The 15,541-nt window shown below is 40.9% G+C and overlaps 1 protein-coding gene across 6 annotated transcripts in view; it reads right to left on the reverse strand.

The window, feature by feature from the left end:
- Positions 1-1,669, reverse strand: part of YAF2 (YY1 associated factor 2) — an 84,654-nt gene extending 82,985 nt beyond the window's left edge. For 3 of the 6 annotated variants that reach the window (XR_005081075.2, XR_008390895.1, XR_008390894.1), the window contains exons 1-2: positions 1,376-1,669; positions 815-940 (exon numbers count right to left, since the gene is read on the reverse strand). Coding sequence is in view for 3 of the 6 variants with exons in the window: in XM_037135012.2 (XP_036990907.1) it covers positions 815-940; positions 1,376-1,401 (152 nt within the window). In the remaining 3 variants the exon portion in view is untranslated. Of the gene's footprint in view, positions 1-814; positions 941-1,375 lie in introns of those variants that run through there. The other 3 variants (XM_037135012.2, XM_037135014.2, XM_037135013.2) reach the window with 3 other exon arrangements.
- Between the last annotated feature and the right edge of the window lie 13,872 nt (positions 1,670-15,541).

The following is a 15,541-nucleotide window of genomic DNA, read 5'->3' on the forward strand; positions in this document are numbered from 1 at the left end:
AATTAATTTAAGGCCTACCCTCCTACAAAGGCAAAGAAACTCTGTAACTAAGTGCTGGCATATCAAGAATATCACTGACTTTGAATTTCCTGGAAGATTTTCTTTATCCACTTAATTAACTTAAGTGGTTCTTAAAAGACTTATTGTAAGCTTACAGTAAAAGAAAGACTGAAAATAGGCAGAGATCATGTAATCTTACTTGCATAGTTTAATAATAGATTACCATTTGATCAATCTAAAGATATTCAGATACTTTCAGCAAAAATATGTCCGTGCCCGGGCTCACCTCCAACTATCTATTTATAAAATATTAGCGAATTGGAATACAAACACTAAACAAAACCTTGATCTGACCCTTCCAGACATCTATATTAAAAAAGGAAGTTAAATCTATTGTGTATTATATAATCAGATACTTTATGAAATTAAATTACATCTTTTGCTCCTAAAAAGGTCTCAAGGGTTTCTTTCGTTCCTACACACAAACAACAATGCAGCCAACATTATTATACCCGGAATGGGAGGGGGAACATTACACCCAGCGATACGAATTAAATCGCAGTAGCTAATGCCTCCCTTAAATAATTTATTCTCTCCTGGCAGCAAAAAAACGTTACACTCTTCAATTACCCTTCACCGCACACCATCGCCTGCATCGCGATCAATCTGACCCAATTCCTATCACGGCCACCACCTCAGTCAGGCCTCCTCCCCGCCAGGTCTGCGAGTGTCAGGGGAAAGGGCGGCAGCCGCAAGGGCCTCCTCTGGCCGCAACCCGGTGGCCGGCGGTGCCCCGGGCAGGCTCTGGACTCACCGGGTGGAGGTGCCCTTCCGCACATCGCACATCATGCACTTGAAGGCCTCGGCACTATTCCGGAAGGTGCAGACGCTACAGTCCCAGTAACCCTCATCTGAGGACGGCTTCGGCTGTCGCTTCGGCCTGCAAGACACAACCCGGACACGACGTTGCGCAGGGTCACCAGCAGGCCTTGCCCAGCTCCCAGGCCCGGCCACCACCCCCCGCCCCGCCCCCTGTCCCAATTCCACGACCCCCACCCCGCAGGCCCCCAGCACGCCGCGCTCCGGCTCGGAGGGGGAGGGGAGTCAGGAAGGAGGAGGGCACGAGCGCGGCAGCAGTCTTAGCGTAAGCTGCTGCCGCTGCTGCCGCCACCGCCTCGGCTGACACCCCTGGCTACCGCTCGGCCGCCATCGCAGCTCTATTGTAGGGCAGCCGGCGCCGGCCCCTCACACAGAGCAGCGGTGCCGCCCTCGTTCTCTTCCCGCTGCCTGTGCAGCGAGCGAAGCGGCAGCTCGAAGTCCAGCGCAGGGCCCTGCCACCCGCACAGTCCGGGGCCCGCGGGCCAGGCGCTGTTACCTGGTGGGGCTCTTCTTGTCTCCCATGGCTTGGCTACAGATGCACGCGGAGAATCGCCGCTGCTGTTTGTCAATAAGAAGGATAATAAGCCGGGCGGAAACGGGCGGGGGAGGAGGGAGAGAGGGGGCGGGGAAGGCCGCACCGCTGAGCTCGGAGCCGCCGCCGGATCCCACGCAGCCTCCAGCTGTCGGGGAAACTCCTGCCTGGACGCACGTGATCCACGCCCGCCAATCAGCAGCCGCGCCGGAGACTTCAAACGCGGCCAGCGCGGCCCTGCACCCGCAGCGAGTTCGCTGGCAGGCGGGAGGCGTGGGGGTGACGCTGCATCCTCAGGAGCTGCTGTCGTTTCTCCGTCTGCTCTCCCTTGCATACCCTCAGCATCCTGGGCGGGCGGGGAGTGCCCTGCGCTTCGGAGCCCCTCTGTCCCGGGGAATGGCAGGGGATGCCCTGCCCTCCAACAGGAAGCCAGGTCCTAGGTGGGGCAGGCGTTTAGAGGTCAGCCCAGCTTGAGACTAGAGTCCCCTGGTGAGGTCTCTAGGTAGAAGCGCTTTTCTGTCCTCAGCCGCCCTTGGCTACTCAGACCCAGACCGAAGGATACCTGGGGGAAGATGGGAATCAACACTGAGGGCCATTACCTAAGGGCTTTATAATACTGTCTGGTTTTACGCACGCAAATGCTTTACCAAGTATGGATTGTCGCCCTTAATTTAGAGGAAATTAAACCGAAGCTCAAAAGAGGTTAGCTGACATCGTCCGTATTACATAATTAGAAGATAACAGCCAAGAATCTAACCCCGGCTTTAATTCCAAATGTGTTGCTTTGGTTTCCCAGGCCTCTAGAGTAGCTGCTTAAAAATTTTTTTAAGTACTCATAAGCCTTCTTTTAAAATAACAGGTTTACATGCACATAAACGCAATCTGTTGGTTAAAACAGAACACCATCCTCCCAGGTCTCATTAATTACCTCAACGTACCGAATTCCCTCATCTTTAACACACTAGAAGCTAGCAACAACTGGTCTCTGAAGCACCAGCCCCAACTCCCCAATCTATCCAATAACACACAACCAGATTAGTAATACAGTGCTGGTTAACATCTGTTGTCGCACTGATTAAGAATTCTCCTAAAGCTCTTCGACTCCTTAGCCTGGCATTAAAAACTTCCACACCTTCTCTCTAACTCCCCACCCCATTCCCTATCAGAAAAACTGCCTCCTGGCAAAAACTGTAGATGATATTCATTCATTACTCTCCCAAAACCTTCCTTCAAAAAAAATGGCTTACTTCTGCATTAAATATTTCCCTCTCCTCTTTGATGGTACTGTTTCCATCCATCTTTCTAGATTCACAGCAAGTCTGAATTACTGCAAAATAAAATCACAGAAGTCCTGGGTTCTCGGCCTACCTTCCCCATGTTTTCGCTGATAGACCTCAGAAAGTGTGCGCTTAATTTCAGGAATTGTTAGCTTCTTCATCTGGAAAATGGCATCTATATATATGAGGTTGTGTGGTTAATAATAAAATAACTAACATTTTTTAGCACTACATGCCAAGAACTTTGTAAATGTCTACACAAATGCTTATTCTAAAGAACCCAAAGTACTATGCAAATGTTCTGGTCAATTAGCCTATCCCTTCATTTGAAAGACAATGAACTTAGAGCCCTGGTTTAGTGGTCTTTCTTTAATGTACAGGCCAGGATTAGAGCTCAGACTTTCACCAAACCTGCTTTCTGATTAACCATATCACCCCAATTTATAGGGGTCTCTGAACTCATGGCACCATCTTTACTTCTTGGAAGTGTCACTTGTTGAGGCTCAGATTTGGATTCAGAAGCACAGAAACCATGAGGAATGCATACAAAAGAATTTCATAAAGAGGAACAAGACTGTGAAAAAGGGACTTAGTGTGATACCATCGTTTCTTCTGCATTCAGTTTCTGCACCTTTCTCAGAGCTTCCAACAGCAAAATATTGGGACAGAGTACTGGAGGTTCACAACCTCTGTGGTCCATGGGTGCCACTACGAGGAGGGTCCCAGGAAGAATTTGCCATTTCGGTTGAAAACAAGTGGTGGTTACTAGCTATGACGACTCTCTACTTTGGATATGGATTTGCCACACCTTTCTTTATAGTAAGACACCAACTGCTTAATAAATATGGATGTTTCAGTTAATCCATGAAGCAGATATGAAGAAGAATGTTTTCCTCTTTGAAAAATGGATCAAACTGTTGAGCACAGCATACTAGATATGTTTGTAAATACACTTATGGAATGGAAAAAAAGAAAGCATAAAAGAGAAGATCTGAGGCCTAGTCTTCAATCTTTCAGTAATGCAATGGGTAAACTTAGATTAGTCACTTCTTTTTTTCCCATCTGTAAATTAAATGAGTTAAAACTATTATCTCAACTAAGGTCCCTTTCAGACCTAAGACACTGTGATGTTTTTAAATTCCTCAACTGGTTGAATGTTCAAGGAGACTGAACAGAAATATCATCTACTTGCAAAAGTGATGGCAACAATTGTAAAAGCAATTCTATTTCAAAAGCTTGATTTTGGGAGTAGAGTTAGTGTAGTTGGTTGGTGTTTTGTTTTTGCAAAATGGAGATACTTTACTAAACTTTACTAATTTTGTTGATTATCAGTTTTATAGGTTACCACCACTGTATTAGTTTCTAGGGTGCCAAAACAAAATACCACAGAGTGGCCTAACAACAAAAATTTCTCTTACAATTCTACAGGTTAGATGTCCAGATATCAAGGTTATCCACATGCCTGTTTTTTTTCCAGGGTCTTTCTCCTTGGCTTGTACATGGCTGCCTTCTCTCTGTGCCTTTACGGCGTCTTCCCCCTCCATGTCCATGTATGTGACCCAATATCTTCTTTTAAGAACACCAGTCATGTTTGTTGAATTAGAGTTTACCCTAAAGACCTCATTTTGCTTTAATTACTTCTTTGAAGACTCTATCTGCAAATACAGTCACATTCCAAGGTACTGGGGGTTAAGACTTCAACGTGAATTTATGAGGGGGGCATAAATCAGTCCACAACAGCAGTGTAAAAATTTCAGCAAAGATTTTTTAAGTTAATATATCCAGAGCATTCTTGTAGCATTACTAGCACAGGTTCACAATCCTTATCTGAAACCCTCAAGCCTGGATATGTTTTATGAGTAAGATGTTTTGAGATTTTCAAAAGGAAATATGGTAAAAATACTATATAATTACCCACGCCTCTGAGTGATTTCTGTAGTACCCCATAATCAAATGCATTAGTGTTTATGCAAAATATCAAATATTCACACTATGTTGAAAAATAAAGTCTACAAACCACCTTCATCAGTTCCGCTCAGGTTTTACTGCTAAATGATTACAGGTCAGGTAAAATATGAAGATGCTTTCAATCGTTAGTGCTTTTTAGATTACAGGTTTGTGGAAAAAGCATGTTCATCTGAAAGAATTCCAGGGCAAATTAAGAATGAAATTGCTAAGATTAAAAATATCCATATTCTCTGACCGTGCCATTCTCCTTTGGGGGTGTCCTTATCCTAAGGACACCTGAAGTGCATAAAAAGTTTTGCACAGAGACAATCATTGCAGTTATTTTAACAAACATTGAAAATAATTTGAATGCCCATCAGGAGACAAATAATTAAATAAATAATGATCTAACCAAAAAGCTAAATTTTAAGCAGGCACTAAAAACAATGCTGAGAATCTAAAGAGACATTTTTCCAAAGAAGACATACAGATGGCCAACAAACACATGAAAAGATGCTCAACCTCACTGTTCACATGGGAAATACATATTAAAACCACAATGAGATATCGCATCGCACCTGTTAGAATGGTTATCGAAAAGACAAGAAATAACAGATGTTGGCTTGGATGTGAAGGAAAAGGAACCCTTGTGCACTGTTGCTGGGAATGTAAATTGGTGCAGCCACTATGAAAAATAGTATGGAGTTTCCACCAAAAATTAAAAATAGACCTACCATATGATCCTATAGCTCCATTTTGGGTGTTTATTCAAAGAAAACAAAACACTAACTCAAAAGAACAAGCACCCCCCGTATTCATTGCAGCATTATTTACAGTCACCAAGATATGGAAACAAATTAAATGTCTATTGAAGAATGAATGGATAAAGAAATTGTGGAATATATTCACATATACAATGAAATATTATTCAGCCAGAAAAAGAATAAAGTTCATCATTTGCAACAGCATGGGTAGACCTCGAGGGCATTATAGTAAATGAAGTAAGTCAGACAAAGAAAGACAAATATCATATAATCTTGCTTATACCTGGAACCTAAAACAAAAACAAAACGAGCCTATAGATACAAAAAATAAATTTGTGGTTGCCAGAAGCAAGGAATGGCAGGAGTAGCAAATGGATGAAGAAGTCAAAAAGTGCAAACTTCCAGTTATGAAATAAATGTCATGGGATGCAATGTACAGCATGGTGACAATAGTTAATAATGATGTATTGCCTCTTTGAAAATTGCTAAGAGAGCAGATCCAGAACTTCTATAACTATACAGGGTAATGGATGTTAACTACACATATTGTGGTGATAATTTTGCAAGTACACAAGTATCGAATCATTATATTAAACAACTAAAACTAATATAGCATGATGTCAATTGTACCTCAATAAAAAATTTAATTAAATGGCACTGACTCAAAGATAAATAAATGTAGGGTAAGCATTATTGGTTGTTCGGTGTATACTCTCTATATTCTCTTTTGTTCTCTTGCCCAATTTTAAAAAGAAAACACCAGAAAACTGATAACAATGAAGAATTTGTAAGAAGTGGCAATGCTTATGTTGTAATGTTAAGTGATAAATGCAGAATATAAAATTGAATATACAATAAAGACTAAATTGTATAAAAAGCATAGAAAAAAAAGATGAGAAAAAACACACCCAAATATCAGTGGTGGCTTACCAGTCTCAATTTCATTTCAGCACATTACAACCTTTTTATTACACTGTCTGCTCCTGACCTTTTCTTCCCTAGACTCTCCCTATATCCTACCACTTTCTGATAGTTCTGTATTTCATCCCATGGTGTGGCCTCGACTAAATGACCCATCCATCTCTATTCCTTCTGCATTTCCCCTTTACTCCAAACCACTCCAGTGCTAGCTAGCTTCAGGATAGCCTCCCATTTATACACTTGGATCTCATCCACGTTCCCCAAATCCAGACAGGAGTTTAATGGGGACACGAGATGCATTAACAGAAGATAAACTTGAACAGGGAGTTGGGAGATATTTGAAGGCTTGAAACCACAGCTCTGAAGGCCACTGGCCCACTAGTGCTGGTGTCTCTGACAGGGTCATGTAAAGCTCATACTGCAAATGTTGGGGGAACTGCAAACTGAATTTAGATTCTACCAAAGAAAGAAACTGCTGCTGCTGGAGTGATGCTCAGAGAAGCCGGAAGTGGACTGGAGGACAACAAAAAGGCAACAGGAAGCTGACAAAAAAGAAGCAACTCCTTTCTTCCTTTTGCCTTTCAGTCTCCTCCTGGCATCACCGACTGTCAGAGACAGCTGAACCAAATAACAAAGCTGAAATGTGGTCCCAGAGCATAGAGGAATAACAGTTCTCACATCGCAATGTGCATACACAATAGAGGATGTGTTTGGGGCTGACAGACAAGAGCTGAACAACTGCCACAGTGACCCCTTTGACACTCAGTGTCCACACAAACCCTGCTACACATATGTGAACATCTATACAATAACAAGACATCTCTGTGTTTCCACTGCTGGTCAGATGTAGCTATCCGGCATCGAAACACATTCTCACAGCCCCCTGATAATGAGGAGATACAATGCCATAACAGTCATCATACCCATTTCTGGGATTGAACCACACCATCCATCACTATGCTATTTTAGTGACTCCTAAAATTCTGTTACCCAACAACTAAATTTTAAAGTTAACCTTCAAGAAAAATTGGAGACCAGACTTTCAGCCAAGATGGAGGTATAGGTAGATACTTTGCCTCCTCCCACAAAAAAGGAGGACAACAACAAATTTAAAAACAAAAAGCAACCAGAGCTGCCAGAAAATCAAACTGTATGGAAGTCCAACAACCAAGGAGTTAAAGAAGAAACATTCATCTAGACTGGTAGGAGGGGAAGAGACAGACAGCTAAGCACAGAGGATTCACAGTAAGGCAGCAGCCGGCAGCCCAGGTGGTCCCAAATTCTCGTGCAGATAAACCAGGAGGAACAACTGGGGAGTGAGGCAGACGGCACAACTCAGGGTTCCAGCACCAGGAAATAAAGCCTTAAAACCTCTGACTGAAAAATCCTGTGGGGGTTGAGGTGGAGGGAGAAACTCCCAGCCTCCCAGGGGAGTTTGTTAGACAGACCCACAGGGTCCTAGATCGTATACACAAGCCCACCCACCTGGAAATCAGCACCAGAAGGGCCCAATTTGCTTGTGGGTAGTGGTAGGAAGGACTGAAATCTGGCAGAGAGTGGAGCAAGCAGCATTGTTCCCTCGCGGGCCCCTCCCCCACATACAGTAACACAATGTGTATTGCCCTGCCTTGGTGAATATATAAGGCCCTGACCCTTACTACATAACAGATGCACTGAGACAAAAAAAAAAAAATGGCCCAAATGAAAGAGCAGATCAAAGCTCCAGAAAAAATACAACCAAGTGATGAAAAGATAGTAAACCTGTCAGATGCACAGTTTGAAACACTAATAATCAGGATGCTCATAGAATTGGTTGAGTATAATTGCAAAATAGAGGAAACACGAAGGCTACAAAAAGTGAAATAAAGGAAAATACACAGGGAACCAACAGTGAAGGGAAGGATACTGCGACTCATATCAACAATTTGAAACAATAGGAAAAAACAAACATTCAACTGGAACAGAATAAAAAAAATAAGAATTCAAAAAAAAACTAGGGAGAGGCTTAGGAACCTCTGGGGTAACTTTAAACATTCCAACATCTGATCACTGGGATGGCAGAAGGAGAAAATGAAGAACAAGAAATTGAAAACTTATTTGAAAAAATAATGAAAGAAAACTTTCCCAATGTAGTGATAGAGATAGACTTCCAGGAAGTCCAGGAAGCTAAGAAAGTCCCAAAGAAGTTGGACCCATGGAGGAACACACCAAGATACATCATACTTAAATTACCCAAGATTAAAGATAAGGAGAGAATCTTAAAAGCAGCAAGACAAAAAGAGAGCATTACCTATAAAGGAGTTGCCATAAGACTCTCAGCTGATTTCTCAAAAGAAACCTTGCAAGCAAGAAGGGGCTGGAAAGAAGTATTCCAAGTCATGAAAGGCAAGGACCTACATCCAAGATTGCTCTCTCCAGCAGAGCTATCATTTAGAATGGAAGAGCAGATAAAGTGCTTCCCAGATAAGGTCAAGTTAAAGGACTTCATCATCACCAAGCCCTTATTATATGAAATGTTAAAGGGACTTATCTAAGAAAAAGAAGATAAAAAATACAAACAGTAAAATGACAACAAACCCACAACAATTAACAACCAAACCTAAAAAAAAATAAAATAAAATAAGCGATCAACAAGAACAGGAACAGAATCACAGAAATGGAGATCACATGGGGGATTATCAGTGAGAGAGTGGGATGGGGAGAGAGGAGGAAAAGAAACAGGGAATAAGTAGCATAAAAGGTAGGTAGAAAATAGACAGGGGGAGGGTAAGAATAGTATAGGAAATGCAGAAGCCAAAGAACTTATATGTACAACCCATGAACATGAACTAAAGTGAGAGAATGTGGTGGGAGGCAGTATGCAGAGCAGAGGGGAATTAAGGGGGGAAAATAGGACAACTGTAATAACATAATCAATAAAGTATATTTAAAAAACAAAAAAAAGAAGAAAAACTGTATTTTTTCTTTTTTGGATTGAGAGAGGAAGGGGTTGTAGAGGGAGAGAAGTAGAGAAAGGGAGTGATGGAGGGAGAGAGAGGGAAAGAAAGAGAAACATCGGTTTATTGTTCCACCATTTGTGCATTCATTGGTTGATTTTTGTATGTGCCCTGACAGGGAATAGAATCTGCAACTTTGGCTTATCAGGAGGACACTCCAACCAACTGAGTTACCAGGTAAGGGCCAAGAAAAAAAGAAGAGCAGGAAGAAAAGAGTTGATATATGCAAATACATAAAAAATAGTAAAGATATTATATGAGGCCTGTCCAGAAAGTATCCAGCCATGTGCTATGAAAAATAAAGACATTTATTAAAGAAGATACAAGAGACATTGTATGTAGGACAATGATGCCTTAGCCCCCTTCAAAGTAGGCACCTTGGAATCTCACATAGTTCTCCCAATCACCATCAGCTGCCCTATTGTACTTTCCTGAATCTCACTGAGGGTCTGATATCTCTCCCCTTTCAAAGGTTATTTCAGTTTGGGGAAAAGCTAGAAGTTGAAGGGTGCCAAATCTGGTTTGTAGGGTTGCTCAGTCACCTGGGTGATTTGATTTTTCACCAAAACATTCTGCATGAGACATGATGTATGAACAGATGAACTGTCATGAAGAAGCTGCCAATCACCAGTTGCCAAGATGTGGCAGTTTTTGTTGTATTGCATCTTCCAATCAACGAAGATCATTGAAATGGTACTCCTTATTGATTGTTTGGCCTGGAGGGGCATACTTGTGTTGGATAACACCTTCCCATGTTAAAACACATGTTAAAACACAATTAACATGGTCTTAACTTGCTGCAACTTTGCCACACGTGTTTCTCGACCACCTTTGAAGCATTTATGCCTCAGTTTTACCTCAATGCACTCATTACATTGTTCCTGAAAGCCTTCTGGGTCATCTGAATAGAGCTCCCAGAGGAATGTTCAAGCTTGATGCAAAATTTGATGCAGATTTGTTGCTCTACTTGCTCAGTCATTTTTTTATGTTATTGCCTATTTTTTGGTTTTTTAAAAAATTATGTGTTATTGATTATGTGATTACAGTTGTCTTGATTTTTCACCTTTTGCCCCTCCTCTACCCACCACCCCTCAGTCTCTCAGGTAATCCACACACCATTGTTCGTGTTAATGGGTCATGCCTATAAGTTCTTGGGTAGGAACTCACTGTCAGTAACTAACTGCTTTCTCTCTTTCTGCTTTCAAGGTTCTCTCTTTATTTTTAACTTTTGGCATTTCAGTTATGATGTGCCTTGGAGTGAGCTTCTTTGCATCCATTTTGTTTGGGACTCTCTATCCTTCCTGGACCTACATATCTATTTCTTTCACAAAATTAGGGAAGTTTTCTTTCATTATTTTTTCAAATAGATTTCCAATTTCTCATTCTTTCTCTTCTCCTTCTGGAACCCCTATGATATGAATGTTGAAATCCTTGAAGTTGTCTCAGATGCTGCTTATACTACACTCATTACTTTAGATTATTTTTTCTTCTTGTTGTTCTGATTGACTGGTTTTTGGTTCCTTATGTTCCAAATCATTGATTTGATTCTCATCTTCACTCACTCTGCTATTGTTTCCCTATAAATTGTTGTTTATTTCAATTAATGTAGCCTTCATTTCTGACTGGATCTTTTTTATGCTGGTGAAGTACTTACTAAGTTCCTTGAGCATCCTTATAACCAGTGTTTTGAACTATGCATCTGACAGATTGCTTATCTCAATTTTGTTTAGCTCTTTTTCTGAAGTTTTGATCTGTTCTTTCACTTGGGCCATGTTTGTTTGTCTCTTCATTTTGGCAGCCTCGCTGTATTTGTTTCTATGTATTAGGTAGAGCTGCTATGACTTTTTGTCTTGGTAGCTTGGCCTAATGCAGTGTCCTGTAGGGTCCAGTGACACAGCCTCCCATATTGCCCAAGGCAGCTTTCAAAGTGCACCCTTCATGTGGGCTGAGTACACCCTCTTCTTGTGTTGAGCCTTGATTGCTGTTGGCAGGTCAATGGGAGAAACTTACCCAGGCCAGTCAGCTGCAAGGACTGGCTGTGACCACTGACCACCAATCTCTGCCCTCCATGGAAGATCCACTATGCAGGAGCCAAAACCAGCCATTCATATGGAAAAGTCACTATTAGAAGATGGGTGGGCACAAGTGGGATGTGACAAATCACAAGGTGATCTCCGGTGGGGGTAGGGAGTAGCAAACCGTGTTAGCCAGATTGATGGAGTCTTAGATATGACACCCACCTGCCAACTCTGTGGCTCTGTGGAGGGAGGGCTCAGAAAAGGGACAGTTGCCTCTGCCTGCTTTTCTATCTGGGAGAAAGCTGTCCTACAGCTCCTGCTTTGATGCCAGACAGTTCAGTTCCTCCCTCTTTGCCACTGGTGCCTTTCAAGCTACTATCTTGGTGCTGGAGCTCAGAGGGAGTGAGCCCGACTAAGTCTGTGTGTGGGTTCTTCAAGAGGAACTGCTTGAGACTCCAGGAGTTACTTCCACCAACTCAATCCCTGCTGGTTTTTTAATATGAAGTTATGGGGACTTATCTTCTGGACACTAAACCCTGGGCTGGATGGCCTGCTGTGGGGCTGGGACTCCTTGCTCCAGAGATAGCCCTCCTGAATTTTTTCCACTACATATGGATGTGGGATCAGCGCATTCCACATCTCTGCCTGTCCTAGCAGTCTGAATGGATGTGGCTTCTTTAATTCCATAGATGTCAGGCTTCCCATCAACTCAATTTCTGATGGTTCTAAGTAATGATTGTTCTATATTTTAGTTGTAATTTTGATGTGATGTGATTCTGTTTACTTGTGTCATTCAGTTCTTTTGAATGTGACAGCCACACAGTACACATGCTCACTTAACAGCATCTACCACCCCCCCTCTATTAGTTCAGGGAAGTCATTAGCATTCATGATGAGCATTCCAATCCACTCTCCTTGGTTGCCGAGTAACATCAATATCACTCAAACCATTCTCATTATATTACCAATGGCTCGACTTTTTCCAGGTAGACTTGCATGTAGCAGCTACAATCCTCACTTCTGTAGCTGGTCATGAAGCCATTATTGATATATATAATTTTTTTTTACTAACCATTCTACATTATACATTCCTTCTTTCCTCTGTCAAGTTCTTTATTAGTCTTAAGTTTTTACCTGGTGAAGTGACCTAAACCTTTGTTCCTGAATGTTCAGTGGTCCTGCCTTGATTGGTTGATGAAATTTCCATGAACTCTTCTTATTTGACACTGAAATATTAAGAGTTGTTTCCAAGAGTATCCTGGGTTGAAGACATAGTCCTTCCTATTTTGCAGTGTATCAGCAACCCAATTTTCCCTTTGTAATCAGGATCAATCTTTCCATCCAATAAAGCATCTTTCTTATTTATCTGTTCGTTTGGTAGTCTGAGGAACATTAAATGTCCAGCTGGCATTTTCATCCTCTAATTCAATAGAAGAACGACTGCTTGGCCCCTCATGGAAGCATTCCTCCCCTGGACATCAAGAGCTCCAGATGAGTAGAATTCGATGTTATAAAAAAGGAAAGCAAAAATTCTGCAGGCAGATTTTTAGGTATAATGATGAGAGGAGAAACTCCCACTTCTAGCTCTTAATTCCTGTATTTACTCTGGTTAGGGAAGAGACAGCATCACATAGTGGTCTCTGATGCTGTCTGAAACTATGCTTCTTAGGAGAATTTCCCTCCATTCATGGCCTTCAGGGCCATCTCTCATTGCGACTGTAATTACAATTGTCTACCTCTCCTTGGTGCCAGGATATCATGCAGAACCATTTGTAAAATAGCCCTGGGTTTTTCATCCTCAATCAACCAATTGTGATAAACTCTTTATGAGGCCATCGATGTGGAGTGAGGGAGAGGAAGAGTCACCATTGATAGGCTTTCCATGCAATAAACTCCACAGTTGTAAAGATTTCAGCCCCATTCATATATGAAGTGATTTTATCAACTTCTGTTACAAAATATAGATACTGTAGCTACACTTGGAACCCCTAGTAAGAGCGAATGTATTTTAATCATTTTTATATTAATGTTTGATCCAGAAAAATCTACTGAAACATATCTGAAAAAATTTTGAGCACCAAAGTCTTTATGCCAAGAGCACAAACACAGCTGCAATGTCGCATTTCTTGGTAGTGAAAATAATGTTTCCCTGAGACATCATCTTGGAAACAGATGTTTAAGGAGAAATTGCAATCTGTTGTCTTATGTGTCTTCCTAGGAAAATGATTGAACTAGAATCAGCTTTTGCAGTAATATAAATATAACTCCAGCAATTTCTACAAGGATTTCTTGCAGCAAACACATTGCCATTTAGATAATATATTTCAATAGTATATTACATTCTAGAAACAAACATCTTATTTCAGTAATATAGGTAACAGATTTTCCATGTTATACATTACTTGACATTTCTCAGATTAAATATATCTTTAAATTTTAATATGAATACATTATGGCAACAAGCAAAACAAAACTGTTTTCTTAACCAGTGGTTAAGGGCATTACCCATAGCCAGACTGCCTGGATTCAAATTCTGGCTCTGAAGCTTACTAGCTGTGCTACCTTGGGCAAATTACTGAACCTGTGCCTCAGCCTTCACATCTATGAAATGGGACTAGTAACAGCATGTGCTGATAGGGTTTTTATGAGGGTTAAGAAGTTAATATAGGTAAAGCCCTTGGAAACAATGCTTAGCACTTATAAGTAAAATGGAGACCTAGCTGTTTTTCTGAGGTAGCTCAACACAATGGCTAGAGCAAGACTGTCATTTTCCAATTTTAGCTCTAGAACTTACTCCCTGTGTAATATTGGACAAGTTATTTAACCTTTTTTATACCTCAATTTCCTCATCTGTAAAATGGAAATGCTAATAATACTTGCCTCATGGATTTATTGTGGGTTGGTACACGTCAAGTACTGTGTCTGGTATACAATAAGCTCTGTACAATAAACCTTTGCTTTTACCAGCTGCCGTTGCTTAGTTTGAGTGCCAGTGAGGCCTGAAAGCCCTAGGAGCTTAGCGAGTTTTCAGGTAGCCCATCTTCCTAGAACCCACTGAATATTCCTACGGGGCAAACAGAACAACTTCCAGGATTTCTCCTGGCCAGGCTTCCCTGTGGCTTTCTGGATAAATAGAAGTCTACATGTAATGATATTTATTTCTATTTTAGATGTAAAAAAATAAGGAGATAGATATGGAATCAGCTGAAAGTTGTAATATATTCGAGTTGGCTCAGTTCTGTTCTGGCAATGTTTTTTTCCCCTACATATTTCTATATCTAAATATTTATGGAAGTATTATCACTTAGCTTCTTTGGTCCTCAATTTTCTCACTTGTGAGAAATGAAAGGATCACAGTGAAAATCTCTCATTTCCCTTCCAAGCATAAAATTCGAAAACTCTAGCATTCTATTCGTGTAGCAAGATGATGTTTTGTGTGGTGTGGTCTGAGAGGGATGAAATCTCAGTTGTTATTTGAATCAGATCCATAGTTCAAATACCACTGTTGGTGGCAGCTGCCTAAACAGTAGGTTACTATAAATTCTATCATTTCTTGTTACTATGGAGAAAAGGGATCAAAATAAATTGGAATGTTTATAATGATATGTAATTCTATGACTCAATTGCTATAAAACTCCTAAACTACTTAGAAATACCAGAATTTTACATTTGAAAGTTTTTAAAATTCATACAAAGACAAGCATAAAATTTAAGTTTAAATAAGGAAATATATGATGTAAAAGTTCTTCACAGAGTACGTTTTATAAATGTAAGACATGATCATATTTAAATCAATGTGGTCTTAACTTATTTTAACAGAAGAGCTTTATGATAATGGAGACAAACCTCTGGTTATTTAGCGAGCACGTAGAAGGCGTTCATTCTAAACTAACATCAAAGCATTTTTACGAGATAAGATATCCAAGTTAGATTTCATGTATATGAAGTCATGCCAGTTGCTAGAAGAATAAGGAGCTTTACTTTGATGGTTTTGAGTTTCCACATTTGCTTTCAGCTACTCTGCCAAAGGCTCATACCCCGCACTACCAAAACCCGTATAAATTTCTCTGATGTTTTTAATGTCAAGACATTTTTTTCCAGTGACTTTTTGCTTTTGTCAGATAGTGAAATGACTTTCCTGTTGGTAAAATTTGCTCATCTATTATTATGGCTTAGTATACCATGTAGTGGTTAATTTTCAGTATTC

The sequence above is a fragment of the Artibeus jamaicensis genome, unplaced genomic scaffold (assembly GCF_021234435.1).
Source record: "Artibeus jamaicensis isolate MK-2021 breed Jamaican fruit bat unplaced genomic scaffold, CSHL_Jam_final contig_233, whole genome shotgun sequence".
Taxonomy (NCBI): Eukaryota; Metazoa; Chordata; class Mammalia; order Chiroptera; family Phyllostomidae; genus Artibeus; species Artibeus jamaicensis.